Raw genomic sequence first — 16,024 nt, 5'->3', positions numbered from 1 at the left:
CCATGACTTTTTTTTATAATATATTTTTTTAAAGATTTTATTTATTCATTCGACAGAGATAGAGACAGCCAGCGAGAGAGGGAACACAAGCAGGGGGAGTGGGAGAGGAAGAAGCAGGCTCCTAGCGGAGGAGCCTGATGTGGGGCTCGATCCCATAACGCCGGGATCATGCCCTGAGCCGAAGGCAGACGCTTAACCGCTGTGCCACCCAGGCACCCCTGTTCCATGACTTTTTAAAAGCATATGAAGTTGGAGGACTGTGGGTGTCACTGCTAAAGTCCCAGGAGACAGATCGGTCCTCAGGGTAGCCCAGGAAATCTTGGGGCCCCCCCACACTGAGAATCCCCGACTTCAACACAGTTTCCATCCCAGATGCCTGAGGACGGGGAGGAGCTTAGGGAGCCCTGCCTTGTCATGTGCCATCAATAAAGTATACTGTATCCCCAAAATATGAAGCTGATTACTGTAGAATATTCGATTATATTCTGTCAGACCAGCCTCCAGTATAGTCACGTTCTCTGCCTCCAGTGTTGTTGTCTACTTGATCTTTCAAAACCACAGTACATGTTACAGTCTCTCACTGTGGTTATGTTCCTGTAACTCTGTCAGCTGCTCCCATGATCCCTGTTTTTACTGATAACTCGGGGGCTGTTCAGGAGGCCTGCAGCCAGACTTGGGAGAGAGTTTGCCCAGAGTCGCATTTCTAAACATTGGAGTCTTCCTGTTGAGCTTACTGTCCTTCCAGTTCCTTCCTCAGAATTAAAACAAAAAAGTTCTTATCTTTATGAATTCGATCTATAAACTCATATTTTTTCAAGCTCCACATGTATATTTTGTAGTGTTGAAATGTAGTGGTCATTAGCTACAACTTTGCTAATTTAGTGAATTGAACAACTCTCTCTCAATTCCCAAAGACAGATTTTTTAAAGTTATATGCTGTTGTTCTTATTTCTTCACTAAAAAGTTTATAAGACAGAGTATAGAAAAGATTATATAAAGAATGATGAACATACAGTTGTCATCTGGACCTTCTCTGTGAATCTTGGCAGCATAAAACCTTGCATGTGTATCAGCCCACGTCACTCAGGGCTTGATTTAGGAAACAGCGTGTTTCCACATGGTGATTAAGATCTCATTTGTCAGAGCTGGTCCATGAAGGTCTTACTGGACGAATGGATTTCTAGATAATTGGGGCTTTACCCTTTAAGTACCCCTTTTATTGGACACCCTTTTTAAAGTGTATGACAAAGAAACCCAAACTTACCTAAATGGGTAATGTTACTAAAAATAGGCCCCTGGTAGGCATCCAGGTGACAGGTAGATGGGTTTTCACTGAAGAATTCTTTTGTCGTAGTTTGGAAATTTTCTAATAAATATCCAGGAGGAAAAGATCACTTTGGAAAGTCCTGCGAACCTTATTCCAGCAATGTTGTTACTCAGAGAGCTCCGTGAGTGGAGCAGTTAGGACTGCAGGCCCTGGAGCCGGACTGCCGGGCCCTGTGCAGCCTCTGCGGCTGCCTAGCTGTGTGCCCTTCAGGCAGGTGCCCTACCTCTCTGAGCCTTGCCTGTCTTGTCTGGAAAACGGGAATGAGAATAGTTGCTGCTCCAGGGTTGGTGGGGGGAGCGAGCCGAGCAGATGTGCGTGCAGAGCGCCCTCCCGCACTGAACACTACACGTTGGCAGTGGCGGCCACTACCCCCATGACTGTTATTGTCAGTTGCCGTCTGCATCGACCACTGACCCACTCAGACCATCACTGGGAGTGCCACTCTCCTTGATCATTGGCTTGAGTGACAGCCTGAGGCTACTTTGAGACTTAATTTTGCATGACATGGGGATTTTCCCCCAAATCAAGTCCATCTTTATGTTGTCCACTTTTCCAAGCCTTTGCAAGTAAATACCAGGAACGTGATTGAATGCTTCCTCGGCGAAGCCCAGCCCCATCCCAGACCTCAGTGGTGGCACTTTGATGTCGGTGCCCTCTCGGCGGGGCCCTGCACGCTCCTGCTCCTGAATTCTGCTGTCCCCCCCTCCTCGGGAGAGCACAGGGCTCTTTGTTGGTGCTGGTGCTACTTTTAGCTGGCAGCTCTGTGTTCTCTTCCCTCTCTCCTCTCCACCCTTCTGTTCACGACCACTGCCGTTCACCTCTACCCAGGGCAGAAATCAATCCTACCCAGGGTACATCAGGCAGTATCGCCAATAAATGACGTCCCCTGTATAGGGACCTCAGAAGCGGGAAGGATGCCCTCTTGTACAGAACTGATCGTGTTAGCGCTCTGTCCTCTGCCCCTCTCGGCTTTGACCTTTTAATGGTTTTAGCATATTCACAGGTTTTTTGCAATCATCACGGCTAAGAACATTCCATCACCCCAAAAGAAACCTTGTTCCCATTAGCAGTCACTCCCCAGTCTCTCCCCCCGCCTCAGCCCTTGACAACCACTAATCTCCTTTCCGTCCCTATGGATGTACTCTTCTGGGCATTTCATACAAATGCGGTCGTAGAATAGGTGGCATTTTGGGGCCACCTACTTGCAGCGAGCATGTTTCCATCTGTGTTGTAGCGTGTAATGGTACTTCATTCCTTTTGATGGCTGAATAGTCCTCCATTATCTGGCCGTGCCAGATTTTGTCTATTCGTCCATCTGTTGACGCACATTGAGGGGGTTCTACCGTTTAGCTATTATGATGACGTCATGAATATCTGAGTACAAGTGTTTGTGTGAATATGTTTTTACTTCTTTTGTGCGTATACGTAGCACTGGACTCACTGGGTCTTGTGGTAACTCTGTATTCGACTTTCGGAAGAACCGCCAAACTGATCGACAAAGCAGCCATGCCTTTACACACATCTCACCGGCCATGGGGGAAGCTCTGATTTCACCCCATCTTCGCCCGCGCGTGTCCTTATTATTTGTCCTCATGATGGCAGCCGTCCTGGTGGGCGTGAAGTGGTTTGGGTTTGCATTTCCCTAAAGACGAATGATGTTGAGCACTTTCGTATATGCTCATCGGCCAGTTGTAGATCATCTTTGGAAAAATATCTATTTAAATCTTTTACCTATTTTTTAATTGGGTTATTTGTCTTTTTATTGTTGAGTTGTAAGCATTCTTTATATATCTGGATTCAAGCCCCTTATCAGATACATGATTTGCAAATAAACTCCCCTTCTGTGAGTGGTCTTTTTTACTTTTGTGATGGTGGCCTTTGAAACACAGCTATTTTTGCTTTGATGGAGTCCAGCTCACCTGTTTTTTCTCACATCACTTGTACTTTCAGATATTCTATTTGGTGTCGTCGGTGACTTATCTGAAAATCCCATTTGCTCACTGGATACATAACTGCATTATTGTTAGTTTTCCTGGTTTGGAATCGTGCAGCACTTGGTTTAAAATGTCTGCCAGTAATATATAGAGGGTCTTAGAAATGTTGATACTCGTTGAGCTGGTAAATCCATTTCTGCGCATTTAGCCTCAGGAAATAATTTCATAGAAGAAATACATCCTATATGCTCAGAGGTTGTTTCCCTGTCACCTGTGAGAGTGGAACCCTGGACGCCTGGTCAGTAGCGGTGGAGGGTGATTATGCTCATAGTGCGACATTATGAGGCAGCTGTTGAATATTATCATTATGCAGCTTATTTAATGAAAATGTTTATGATGGAATCTTCAATAAAAAACAAAACACAAGTATGTGCCCAGTATGACTAATATATGTATAAGATATTTGAAGATATTTGTACTGGGAGGAAGGGTATACAAAATTATAGGTGGTTTTATTTTCTTCCATTTCATTTAATATTTTTATTTTATCTTTCCAGTTAAAAATTAAAAAAAAAAATGTGTGCCTAACATTTCAGATCAGTGAGAAAAGGTGATGAGTGGTTAGGCCTGGTGTGTTTCCCCGTACCCACCGCAGCTGTTCTTGTGGTAGGGATGATTTTCTGTCGCCATCATCATCAGAGTGAGACTTACAAACAGAAAAATAGTTTGTGTGTGTATTTAAGAACTTGAATAGACATATTTTAATTCTTTTCACATTTTGATATCAAATCTAAACACTGATGATAACGTGATTTTGGAATTAGAATTACTGTTTTAGTCATTATTAGCATTACAGTTTGCTAAAAGAAAGGTAATGATGATTATGGTGATGCTGTGTTAATAATGGGGACCAAGAAACACTTTTCTCATGGCATCTCATGAAAGAATATATTTTACATGTAAATAAACCAATCACCCCAGTGTCTGAAATAAATTTCAAATGGATCAAAGATTTTAAAGTTTTGTTTGTTGTTTGTTTGTTTTTTAAGGAACAATAAAGTAAAGGCGCCAAAGGAAACAAGAAGGTCAGCACAGTATTAGGTCACGTGCGGAATGCCCACCCAGGGTGAGGACACGGGTTGAGGTGCCACAAACTGGGTCTGTGAACCCCCTGCACCCCTGACCTGGGGCTCTGCCTGAGGGACAGTGGTCCGGGGTATAGCCGGTAACTCTAAGGCGACCCCTCTAACGTGGCCAGGAGTGGGTGTGATAGGGCAGCAGGCAGGGAAAGGCCCCAGGGGGAGGCCCAGCTCCTGTGGCGGCCAGACACCCCACCCCCCACTTCACACACTGCAGCTGACTTTGGCCTCTGGGCCTGACTTGGGAGAGGCAGAGGCGGCGTTTTGCTCTCATATGTGGGAAGGCTATGAAAAGAAAAACCCTTGCTGGCCCAAACATTTAAACAAGAATTACACTAGGATGTTTTGTTCTCACTCTGACATGGTCAGAATTAATTTGGAGATCCAAAAGAGGATTATTTTGTTGTTACTGTTGTTGCTTGGTTTTTGAATCTGAGTTACTTAATACAAGAATATAGAGGGAAATACAAAACAAAACACATGGCTTCAGTCTATCAACAAGAACGTCCCCAGGTCATTCTTCAGGGCACTGCTTTGTTGGTGTTTGGGGGGCTCTGCACTCAAGCTGTGGTGAACTTCTTGAGAAAAGGCCCCAATGATAGAAAGCAAGCTGCGGGGCGCATCTCGGTATCTGGAAGGACACAGGCAGAGCTTAAGAGATCATAATCATTTTTTTTCTTCCTCCTTAGGTTTAATAGGAAAAACTTGCTTTCTGCAAACAACTGAAAAAACTGTCCTTGGAAACTGTTTCTTTGGCCCACATGGAGCAGCTGGAACTTACACTGTGAGGCCCTTGATGGGACAAGCTCTCACCCCCTGATCGGCCAGAGTGATTGTCACCATGGCCAGCAAGAGGAAATCCACCACCCCGTGCATGATCCCCGTGAAGACCGTGGTGCTGCAGGAAGCCAGTGCAGAGGCCCAGCCCGCCGAGGCTTTACCCGAAGGACCCCAGCAGGAGCTGCCCCCTGAAGTGCCTGCCAGCAGCGGCGAGGCTGCCCAGACGTCCGGCAGTACCGATGGCACCGCCCTGGCCAACGGGCACCGGAGCACTTTGGACGGCTATTCGTATTCCTGCAAATACTGTGATTTCAGATCCCAGGATATAACCCAATTTGTGGGACATATGAACTCAGAGCACACAGACTTTAATAAGGATCCAACTTTTGTATGCACTGAATGCAATTTTCTGGCAAAAACTCCTGAGGGGCTTTCTCTGCACAATGCCAAGTGTCACTCGGGGGAAGCCAGCTTTGTGTGGAATGTGGCCAAGCCGGACAATCATGTGGTCGTGGAGCAGAGTGTCCCCGAGAGCACCTGCACTCCCGATCTATCGAGTGAGCCCAACGCCGAAGGGACCGACGGACAGGCCGAAATCATCATTACCAAAACTCCAATCATGAAGATAATGAAAGGCAAAGCTGAAGCCAAAAAAATTCATACACTCAAGGAGAACATCCCCAGTCAGCCTGTGGGTGACACGGCCTTACCAAACCCATCAGCCGGGGAGACGGAGGCGAAGGAGGGGGACCACCCCTTTGTCAATGGGGCGGTTCCAGTCAGTCAGCCGGCCTCCAACTCGGCAAAAGGGCCGCATGCGGCCAACGGGCCTCTGCTGGGAGCCGTGCCGGTCCTGCCGGCCGGCATAGCGCAGTTCCTCCCCCTGCAGCAGCCGCCCCCCGTGCACGCCCAGCACCACGGCCACCAGCCGCTGCCCACGGCCAAGTCCCTCCCCAAGGTGATGATCCCCCTGAGCAGCATCCCCACCTACAACGCGGCCATGGACTCCAACAGCTTTCTGAAGAACTCGTTCCACAAGTTCCCCTACCCGACCAAGGCCGAGCTCTGCTATTTGACTGTGGTCACCAAGTACCCAGAAGAACAGCTCAAGATCTGGTTCACAGCGCAGAGGCTGAAGCAGGGCATCAGCTGGTCCCCCGAGGAGATCGAGGACGCCCGGAAAAAGATGTTCAATACTGTCATTCAGTCCGTACCCCAGCCCACGATCACCGTCCTCAACACGCCCCTGGTCGCCAATGCCGGCGGCGTCCAGCACCTCATCCAGGCCGCCCTCCCGGGCCACGTGGTGGGGCAGCCGGAGGGCACGGCGGGGGGCCTGCTGGTCACTCAGCCGCTGATGGCCAACGGGCTGCAGGCGCCCAGCTCGTCCCTGACGCCCGCCGTCACGTCGGTGCCCAAGCCGCCCGCCGTGGCGCCCGTGAACACCGTGTGCGCCAACACCGCGTCGGCGGTGAAGGTGGTCAACGCGGCGCAGTCGCTGCTCACGGCGTGCCCCAGCATCACCTCCCAGGCCTTCCTGGACGCCAGCATCTACAAGAACAAGAAGTCTCACGAACAGCTGTCCGCCCTGAAAGGAAGCTTCTGTCGGAACCAGTTCCCGGGGCAGAGCGAGGTGGAGCATCTGACCAAAGTGACCGGTCTCAGCACCAGGGAGGTGCGCAAGTGGTTCAGCGACCGCAGGTACCACTGCCGGAACCTGAAGGGCTCCAGGGCCGTGCTGCCCGGCGACCCCGGCGCCATCGTCCTCGACCCCGGGCCCGAGGCGCCCTTCTCCCCGTCGTCGTCCGCCAAGGCCCCCGAGGGGCCCTGCGTGCCGCCGGCTGCCGCCCTGGCCGCCCCGCCATCTGCCAGACGCCAGGCCTGGCACCAGACCCCCGACTTCACGCCCACCAAGTACAAGGAACGAGCCCCTGAGCAGCTCAGAGCCCTGGAGAGCAGTTTTGCACAAAACCCCCTCCCTCCGGATGAGGAGCTGGACCGCCTGAGGACTGAAACCAAGATGACCCGGAGGGAGATCGACAGCTGGTTCTCGGAGAGGCGGAAGAGAGTGAGTGCCGAGGACCCCAAGGGGGCCGACGAGGGTGCTGCCCCCGAGGAGGCGGCGGCCGCCGAGGACGAGGCCGCAGAAGACGAGCTGGCGGTGGACCTGAGGGTCCCCGGCGAGGACGGCACCCTGGAAGGGCTCAGCGGCCACGTGCTGGCGGAGCGCAAGGTCAGCCCCATCAAGATCAACCTCAAGAACCTGCGGGTCACCGAGGCCAGCGGCAGGAGCGAGCTCCCGGGGCCGGGCGCCTGCGAGCCCGAAGACGACGGGCCCGGCAAGCCGGCCGAGCAGCCCCCCGGCAAGGCGAGCTGCAAGAAGACCGCCCAGCAGCGGCACCTGCTGCGCCAGCTCTTCGTGCAGACACGGTGGCCCAGCACCCAGGACTACGACGCCATCATGGCCCAGACCGGCCTGCCACGGCCCGAGGTGGTGCGCTGGTTCGGCGACAGCAGGTACGCCCTGAAGAACGGCCAGCTCAAGTGGTACGAAGACTACAAGCGGGGCAACTTCCCTCCGGGGCTGCTGGTCGTCACCCCTGGCAACCGGGAGCTGCTGCAGGACTATTACCTGGTGCACAGGACGCTGCGCGAGGAGGACCTGCAGAGCCTCTGCGACAGGACCCAGATGAGCCCCCAGCAGGTCAAGCAGTGGTTTGCGGAGAAGATGGGCGAGGAGACCCGGGCTGTGGCAGACACGGGTGGTGAGGACCAGGGCGCCGGCGAGCCTGCAGTCGTTCACAAAGGGACAGGGGACGTGTATTCGGAAGTGTCGGAAAACAGTGAGTCGTGGGAACCCGGTGCCCCTGAGGCCAGCTCAGAGCCCTTTGACGCCCCGAGTCCCCAGGCTGGACTTCAGCTGGGTAAGGAGTCCACGGGGGCCGGGGCCATCCGCCGTGGGGTGGGTGGGGGCCCCGACGGGCCACGGGGGTGGCTGCTGTCCCTAAGCTCCCTGGCAGCAGGACCAAGCGGCCAGCTGCTTCAGGGGGCACCTGGTAGCAGAAGCCATTAGAGCATAATAGGAATATGACCTTCCTGTGTCGTTAGGGGAAGGAACATAGTGGGCCTACAAGGATGCAAGCTTTTCTAGCCATTTCTTAGCAGTGGGAGAAGAGGTCAAAGTGCCATCAGAGTCAGACAGAACCACAACCCCTGGGTAGGAGAGAGCAACAGGACTGTTGAGGAAATTAGACTTTCCGCAAAAGGAAAGAGGGGCTTGGATTGCCCCTAGACGTGGGGAGTGCTTTTATTTAAATGGTGAAAGTCCTGTAATTTGCATTTATTGCTCTTTCTGATTTGGGGAAGTGGAAAATCATCTTCCCTCTCAGACATATATGTAATCAAAAGCTTGAGTTTCATTCCTCAGTTTCTCTGGATCATATCCCTGGTATTAGCACTTGAAAGAAAACTTTAGAAGATAATTTATCGAAGATACTTTTAAAGCCACAGACAAGTCATGTTGTTGGTATTGGGTCCTGAGCCCCGGGTTCCCAGCCTCCCCTTTCCCTCCTCATCCTTGGGTGTTTGCCTCCTTAGAGGCCTCATCACAGGGTGGCCAGGAGCCCGTGGAAATTGAGCACGTGTCTGGATTCTCAGATTCTCCGATTTGGGGACCCTTAGAAGTTGGTTTTGGGGCTGATATTTACAGACTTGACCTGTTTTCTTCCAGGCCCCCAGGAGAGAGTGAGGCCCTCACAGGCGGTGGGGGGCTCCAGGGAATGGGACTGGCTTCGCAGGGCTAGTGGCGTCAGGCACCGTCTCCAGCACTGGGTGTGCCCCTGGGGAATGCCCACCCCCAGCTTGCTGGCAACTACAGCAAACTAATTTCTTTTTCTGTTTGTTTAAATTAAAATTTCACTGAAGTATATTCTTGGGTAACTGGAAGTAGGGTTGTGGTTACACAACCTTACGTATGTATTTAAAGCCATTTAGTTGTACATTCAAAACCGGCTCAAAGAGTAGCTTTTATGTTATGTATGTTTTATCACAATTAAAAAGAAAAAGCTAACCTGGAGGTGGGATGAGTGGGTTTGAGTCACAAGCACTGCCCCCCGCTCCTAAATACACCACTTGGCCAAGTGTGATGTGCCCAGTGGGACAAAGCAGGCGTGGCCCTGTGGCCTCCTCCTCTTCTGTCTGAAGCAGATACCACTTGGGTTCAGGAAGGGCTTGTCTGTGTGTCTGTACTTGGCTTCTCCACGGCCAGCCTCCGTGCAAGGGCCATGTCGGTGAGCATCACGGACCACGGGCCTCCCAACAGCCCCATTCCGTCGAGCGCAGGGGTAGAGGACAGCGGTAGGATGTGGACGCCAGCCCCCGCCGCTGTCGTGTTAGAGCACGGATTCTGGAGAGCTGGTGGGGAAGGGCGGGAGGAGGCGGGTGAGGACAGGGCTCCAGGGCAGCAGCGGCCTGGGGTTCAGTGGCGCGGGTGGGTTGGAGGGTCTGCAGGCCCCACCCAGTGCAGCCCACCTCCCGTCCTTACCCAGCACGCCCTGCTTCCCGGTCCCTCGGGCGACAGGGTGGGCGAGCGGCTGGCAGGAACGCACGGCTCCTGGCGTTAAGAGGGCCCCAGAGCCAGCGCCACCAGCCTAGCATGGCGAGGGCCAGGCTGTGGGGCGGCGGGGGCTGTACAGGTGGCAGCTGTTGTGAGGGTGACAGGCCTGTGTTTTCTCCTCAGAAACAGACTGAATTTGAATTGATTACTCTGAAGGACTGGCCAGTCCGGGATGCCGCCTGCCACGTGGAAGGGCTCAACCCGACTCTCCGCTGCCACGTGCTGTTCCCGTGCTCGCTGCCGCCGCCGCCGCCACCAGCGGGCATGCACCAGAGCTTCTGGGGGCCCCGCCGCCAGCCCAGAGCCTGCCGCCACCCCCGGCCTGCCACCCCCGGCCTGCCACCACCGAGCCCGCCAGCGGGGAGAGTAGAGTGCTTGTCAGTTCTTCCTCCCACCGTGTAGGACCTTTCCTTTGCCTTCCAGTGGATAAAATAGTTCAGATTTCATATTCATAGACACGGAATCAAGTTTTTAACCTATAAATCCGCCTATACACGTTTAATAAAACATCAGATTATAAACACTTTCATTACATAGAAACTTTGGTTAGCCAGCAGTACGTTGTCTTACATCATCTCCAAAAATGCCCTGTGTCTGTTCTCTGCACACGCAGAACGGGGGCTGAAGGCCTAGGCGCCCCCTGCGTGCTCCTCAAGGAAGGTGGTACGTTTTCCCAGGCGTCTGCCGCAGGGGCGGCCACACCGGGGCCTGCCCGCCCCGCCTTGCCTTGCCCTGCCCTGGGGGCGAAGGGGTGGGCGCCCGCCCAGTTACCTGCGGTCTGAGAACGGACTGCTCACCTGGTAGTGTTTGCTCACCGTGCTCTTAAGTGGTTCCAGCCATTCTGCTTGTTCTTGGGAGTTTGAATCATGGACCAGAACTTTTCAGTTATCAGATCAACTTCGAGAAGCATTTGTTGTTAAGCCTGATGTACTGACTGATGTGCCCACGTTTTTGTTGTTGTTTTTCAATCTAGATGTGTTGAGAGTGAGAGGAAAATTAAGAAAAGGAATGGGAGGGGCTGAACATAGAAGTGCATGGCCCCAGCATGTGACTCTGGCTGCTGTGGTCTTCGGAGCCCTTGACCCACACTCCCTTCAAGGCTGCCGGTGGTCTGGGAGGGAAGACCCGTGCTCAGCCGGGAGTAAGAGCGAGCGCTCTGGGATCCGGGGAGCCAGGAGCTGTCAGAGCTGGGGTGGTCCTCAGCACAGAGACCTGCAGGTAGGGGTTCCTGGCTGGACAACCAGAGTGCTCATGGTCCCCGCGCCAAGGGCCTGGATGGGTGCTGGGCATCAGCGGACAGGTCCTTGTGAGGGTGTTTCTTAAGTTCTGCATTTATATCCCCAGATTTGGAAACAAGATCTCTGTCTACTTTAGCCTAATCCTCATACCATTGTTTTTTAATTGAGAAAAATCACAGGAAAAGGTGCTTTTGAAACACTGGGAAACTTGCTTACAAAGCTGTACTACTTGGTAAATCCCTTTTTCCCCAAAACTGGCTGTTCTAAGAGCAGCGGGCGAAGGTAGGGCGGGCAGAAATCACGTCCCCGGCAGCTCCGCTCACCCCCCAGAGACCACCTACTTCCCCAAGCACCAAGGCCTTGTGAGCGTGTGCCTCCGGGGCCCCGGCTGGCAGAACAGCAAGAGGCGGCCCCAGAGAGAGGACAGGGGCTTTGGGCATGACGGAGTGGTGGTGGGGTAGGCGCTGTCCTTCTTCCCGGCCCCACCTGGGAACTGAACTGGGGGGGGGGGGCACCTTGCTGGCTTGGCTCCAAGGACGAAGATGGCGGTGGCACCTTCTGCCTTCTCCTGGGCTTTCTCTGGAAACCAAAAGCCCTTGAGCCCCTATTCTATTAAAGTGTCTTCTCCTGCTCTCCCAGGCCCAGTAGGGACCACCTCTGAGTTGTTTCAAACGTGATGTGTGAGTACTTGGCAAGTTCTGCGCCCTGTGTTTGTGTCCTTTCCATTTGAGTGTAAAGCTGTTTAGCCCCAAAGACCTCGTGGGCAGAATTGCCGGCGGTGAGCGCGTGCCTTCCTTCCGAGAACAGACACCTGGAATTTTTCCTTTAGTGTTCATGTACGTGCGGATTAATTCATATATACACGTAGCTACAGCACTCATCTGATCCTTTACTGATGAAGTGTCCACCTGGGGCCCACGCACGAGGGAGCTCACGGCACGTGGCTGCGGGGGAAGGAGCCTGTGTCGGAGGGAACGCCGTACCCAGGGCGCAGCTGAGGCGGCCCGGCCGGAAACCATCCATCCGAGTGCCGGAGACGCCAGCCTGCCGGCCTCACTCCCAGAGCCACGCGGGCCAAAGGGCTTTAGAGAGGATTTTCTTGGTTATTTAATTTGTATTCATATTCATTTACAACCCAAACAGCAACACAAAAAATAAATTACGTGGTGGACAAGTTCACGCAGGACATAGTGACCCAGCCTCGGCACGAGCCTGTCTTTAGAAGGTGGAGAAGCTATAGGCCTGCCCGCCCGGGCGGGTCGTCCTCCGGCTGCTAGCCCCGCCCACGAATGGCAAGACTGCCCAGGTGAGGAGCGCGGCAGCCTAGACGGTCCCTCCTCCGTCCTGTGGTCTTGGACCGGAGCGAATGGCGGGGGTTGGAGCCTCACGCTCATAAGAATCCCCATCACAGCTGATGGCGAGAGAGATGGCGGGCTCGGCAAGCCGGTGTCCGGGGCTCTGGGTGCTTGGGGAACACAGCCAACGTGGCAGAGACCCACCCCAGCCCGGAAGGCATGGGACTAGGGGACCCCAGCAGTCAGCCCTGTGTCCTGTCACAAGACAGATCCCCGTGGTTGTGCGCGCCATCGCGAGGTGTCTGTGATGCTGCCTCCAGTAGAAGCCGGTCTGTGGGCTGCAGAGCTGAGGGGGGGGTTAGTCTCTCCCGAAGAAAGGCCTGTTGTGTAAGGTGCCTCGGCTTTCCCCTCTTCTCTGTGCACTTGGACTCGTCAGAGATAGTAAAGTGTTTCCGTGTTTCTTGTCGCCTATGTCTGGCACGTGTTTGGTTTATTATATTTTTTACATGGGGTCGTAGATTCAGTTGTAATGGGTGAAACCAGATCACCATTCTGATAAGGGAAATCGGGATTTATGATACATATACTTTGCATATTTTGATTACTTATTTTAATTCTTGACTATGAAGGCGCTTTTTGATTTGAGAGCAGAGTCCTCATTTTCAGGAGTCTCGGGTTCCTGACATCAAGTGGCCTGGCTGGATGGCCCTGTTGGCATTTGGGGTTTGGTAGCACCATGTGACTTAGAGCTCCTGGCCCGGCCGAGTGACTGGCAGCTGTCCCGGTGGACCAGAGCGCCTCGACCTGAGGCCCTGCCCCCTGTTGTGCAGAACACGGGTGTGGGAGCTGGGCGGCGGTGGCCGGGGGAGGCTCTCCCACCAGGAAGTTTCAGCGTGTTTTCCAGGCTGAGATGTCGCTCTTCATCCTGCTCAGTCAGTGGCCCAGGGACAGGTCCTGTGTCCCCTCCCTCTCCCCTCTTGCTCTGAGACATCTGTGTCAGGCTGCCTTCCATGGAGGCTGGGTGCTCACGCTCTCCGCACCCCCTCGCACAGCTGCCTCGTCTTCCTCTTCTCTTCTCGCTCGGACCGAAACCCCTGCATTGGAGCCGCTTTGTCGGTGTTAAGATCACAGCCCCAGCAGATAAAGGCACTTTGTAGGAGAGGAGAACTGGCTAAGAAGAAAGCATGAAGCCAAACCAAACCTGGAATTTGGGCTTTTTCTACTTTTTCCCCTTTTTCCTTGCTCAGAGTTTATCTGGGGCGGGTTATTGGTTTGACCCACCTTTTGTATTAAGTTTAAATTTTCCTTTATCCCATCAATGTGCAAGGCTCAGTGGAATGCTGGAGAAGGTGGGTGAGGACCCACACAACTAACTTCCCGGCAGAGCCAACAGCTGCCTGGGCCGGAGGCTGACGGGCCGCGCTGTCCTCACTGCCATCCGGAGCCCTGTCTCCAGGTCTCCTGACTCCGCTTCCTTTGTTCTCTTTCCTGAGGAGCACAGGCCCGCCTAGCCTTCCTGCCTACACCTTGGGGGCCATCTCTGCGTGGCTGGGGGAGCACCTGCTCTGAGAAAGCGGGGAGTGGGGAGCCCGAGCCTCCCGAATGGTCCCCACCCCCAGCCTGACTTCGGTCTGAGGTAGCCATCATGCTGTTTCTCTGGCCGTTTGTGACAGTCAAGCTGGGCAACACCAGGGCTGAGGAGTCTGGAGGCAACTTCTCCTCAAAGTGATGGGTTTTTATTTGGGCCGAGTGACTGTGGAAGTGACAACTGTGGGTGCCGCTTGGCTGGCTACCCAGGCCAGCTCAACGTCCAGACAGAACAGAGAGGCCTCGGCTGGAGTTTGTTTCTGCCCCAGTCTGCGTGGTGTTCCAGGCACCGGGTCGTCCTGGGAAGGGGCTGCTCTGAGCTGACCCAGCAAGTGCACGCGAGACAGAGGTAAAGGGCTCAGAGCATTTGGTCCTAGGGGGGATCCAGAGCCTGCTTTTCTGTTTTTCAGTCCTGAGTGCTCTTGTCAAGACTGGCCGCTAACCTGGCCTCTCCTTTGAACGGGGTCCCAGTCCCTCACCAGACTGGAGACCTGACAGCCTGGATCCGGCAGGAAGCAGCCATTCTCTCTGCCCAAGGCCGCAGCAGGGGCGGAAACCCAGCATCTGGCACGGCCCAGCAGGCCCTGGTCACCACACGGACAAGGGTGGCAGCAAGCACCTGCTGCCTCGATTGTTAAAAACCCTATCTTTTGGTTGGCAGGACTGCCAGGATCCACAAAGAACATATGGCTCCTGCTTTGCTGTCCCCAGCCCCAAGGCTTCCGCAGCCCTCAGAACCTGGCCCTTGTGGCTGCTCAGGCTGGAGCCAGAGGGAGAGGTGAGCACCGTGAGCAGGGCTTTTCAGGGCTTTCTCTTGTGCTGAGTGTCTTTCCTGCTGTCCGCTGGGGGCAGGGGGCAAGCCAGGGTGCCCGAGAGTCCGAGCGTGGACCTGCCGTGAGTGCGTCTTCCTCCGGAGCCCGGCTCTGCCGCGGGCCCTTGAGTATTAGTCGCTCTTCGGGGCTGACGCTCTACGACTGCTCTTCCTTCCCACGTGAATGGGTGATGGAGAAGTATTTCAGGTGTTCGGCTGGAGCCGAAGGTGAATTGTCCAGGGTAGAGGCTGTTGGGAGTCACTGAATATAGAAAGCTGCAAGCGTGTGGTCTTTCCGCAGGGTCAGACCCCAGGGCTGGTGCCCCGGCGGAGGGTAGGAATCTCCCCGCTGTGGTGGCTGTTCTGTAATGTGGGTTTAAAGAGAGAGATTGTCGCTCATCCTTGGTTCCTGCCCATGCGGCCGTCTCGTTCTGGCCATTTGCTTGACTTGCTGGCCGGGCGGGAGCCCCAGCATGGTCAGCAGGCACCCAGTGAGACCGGGTGAGTGCCAGGGGACAGGGGGTGCCCTGTGCAGAGGAGTTCCTGAGGTGCTTCTGGGCCACCGGTCGTTCAGCTGTGTAAGGAGGACCAGAATGTCGTAATTGTTATGACAAAGAAAACACCTTTGTGTCTCCCCTGCGGCCACTGTTCCGTGCCGGTTTACCCAGCGCAGTCTGCATGGAGGTCAGGGAGGTGGTCGCCGCTGCGGGGTCCTTCCTGATGGGCCCGATTCCTGCAGGTTTTCTTCCACCCACTTCCCTGCTGGCGTGCGGTGCGGCGGGAGGGCCGGGAAGGCTGGCAAGCAGTTTGCCCTGGCGCGCCTCCTGTCTCCCAGAGACGCCGGAGAGACGGGGTCTTCCCGGTGCTAAGGGGCGACTGCCCTGTTTGACCAGAGGCAAGCGGAAACTTTACCGAACTACACGGAGGGTCCCTACCCGCTGACCCCCTGCGGCCGCCAGGTGTGAGACCAAACCGAGGGGCGTACTCTGTGGGTCAGGCCTGGATGGAGTGGGAATTCTGTACCCGGGGCTAAGTCTTTTGAACAGAAAGACGTACCTTGCCTTTGGGGTGGCTGTGCCGAGGCAGGGGAGTGGGCTGCCCTCTCTGGGCTGAGTCTCCAGGCCGCATGAGGTCCCCTGTGGGGATGCTGCTATTTCTAAGATGCAAATTGCACATTTCCTAGATTTTGTATCTGGATTTGGATGAGGGAGCAGGGCCAAACTGCTTATACAATTTGATATGGGCCGAAATGGTACTTCAGATTTTTTGATTGTTCTTAAATAAAAAACATAAATACA

At 54.2% G+C, this 16,024-nt stretch overlaps 1 protein-coding gene across 2 annotated transcripts in view; it reads left to right on the top strand.

Annotated features, from left to right (window-relative positions):
- The window catches only part of ZHX3 (zinc fingers and homeoboxes 3), a 63,992-nt gene extending 47,968 nt beyond the window's left edge, over positions 1–16,024 (top strand). The window contains exons 2-3 of one of the 2 annotated variants that reach the window (XM_040638317.1): positions 5,090–8,023; positions 9,919–16,024. In XM_040638317.1, coding sequence (XP_040494251.1) covers positions 5,242–8,023; positions 9,919–9,929 — 2,793 coding nt within the window. In that variant the 5' untranslated portion in view covers positions 5,090–5,241 and the 3' untranslated portion in view covers positions 9,930–16,024. Of the gene's footprint in view, positions 1–5,089; positions 8,105–9,918 lie in introns of both variants that reach the window. The other variant, XM_040638316.1, reaches the window with a different exon arrangement.

The sequence above is a fragment of the Ursus maritimus genome, unplaced genomic scaffold, assembly GCF_017311325.1.
Source record: "Ursus maritimus isolate PB19 unplaced genomic scaffold, ASM1731132v1 scaffold_22, whole genome shotgun sequence".
Classification (NCBI taxonomy): Eukaryota; Metazoa; Chordata; class Mammalia; order Carnivora; family Ursidae; genus Ursus; species Ursus maritimus.
The sequence above is the reverse complement of the archived record's forward strand: the minus strand, read 5'-3'. Positions and strand labels throughout refer to the sequence as shown.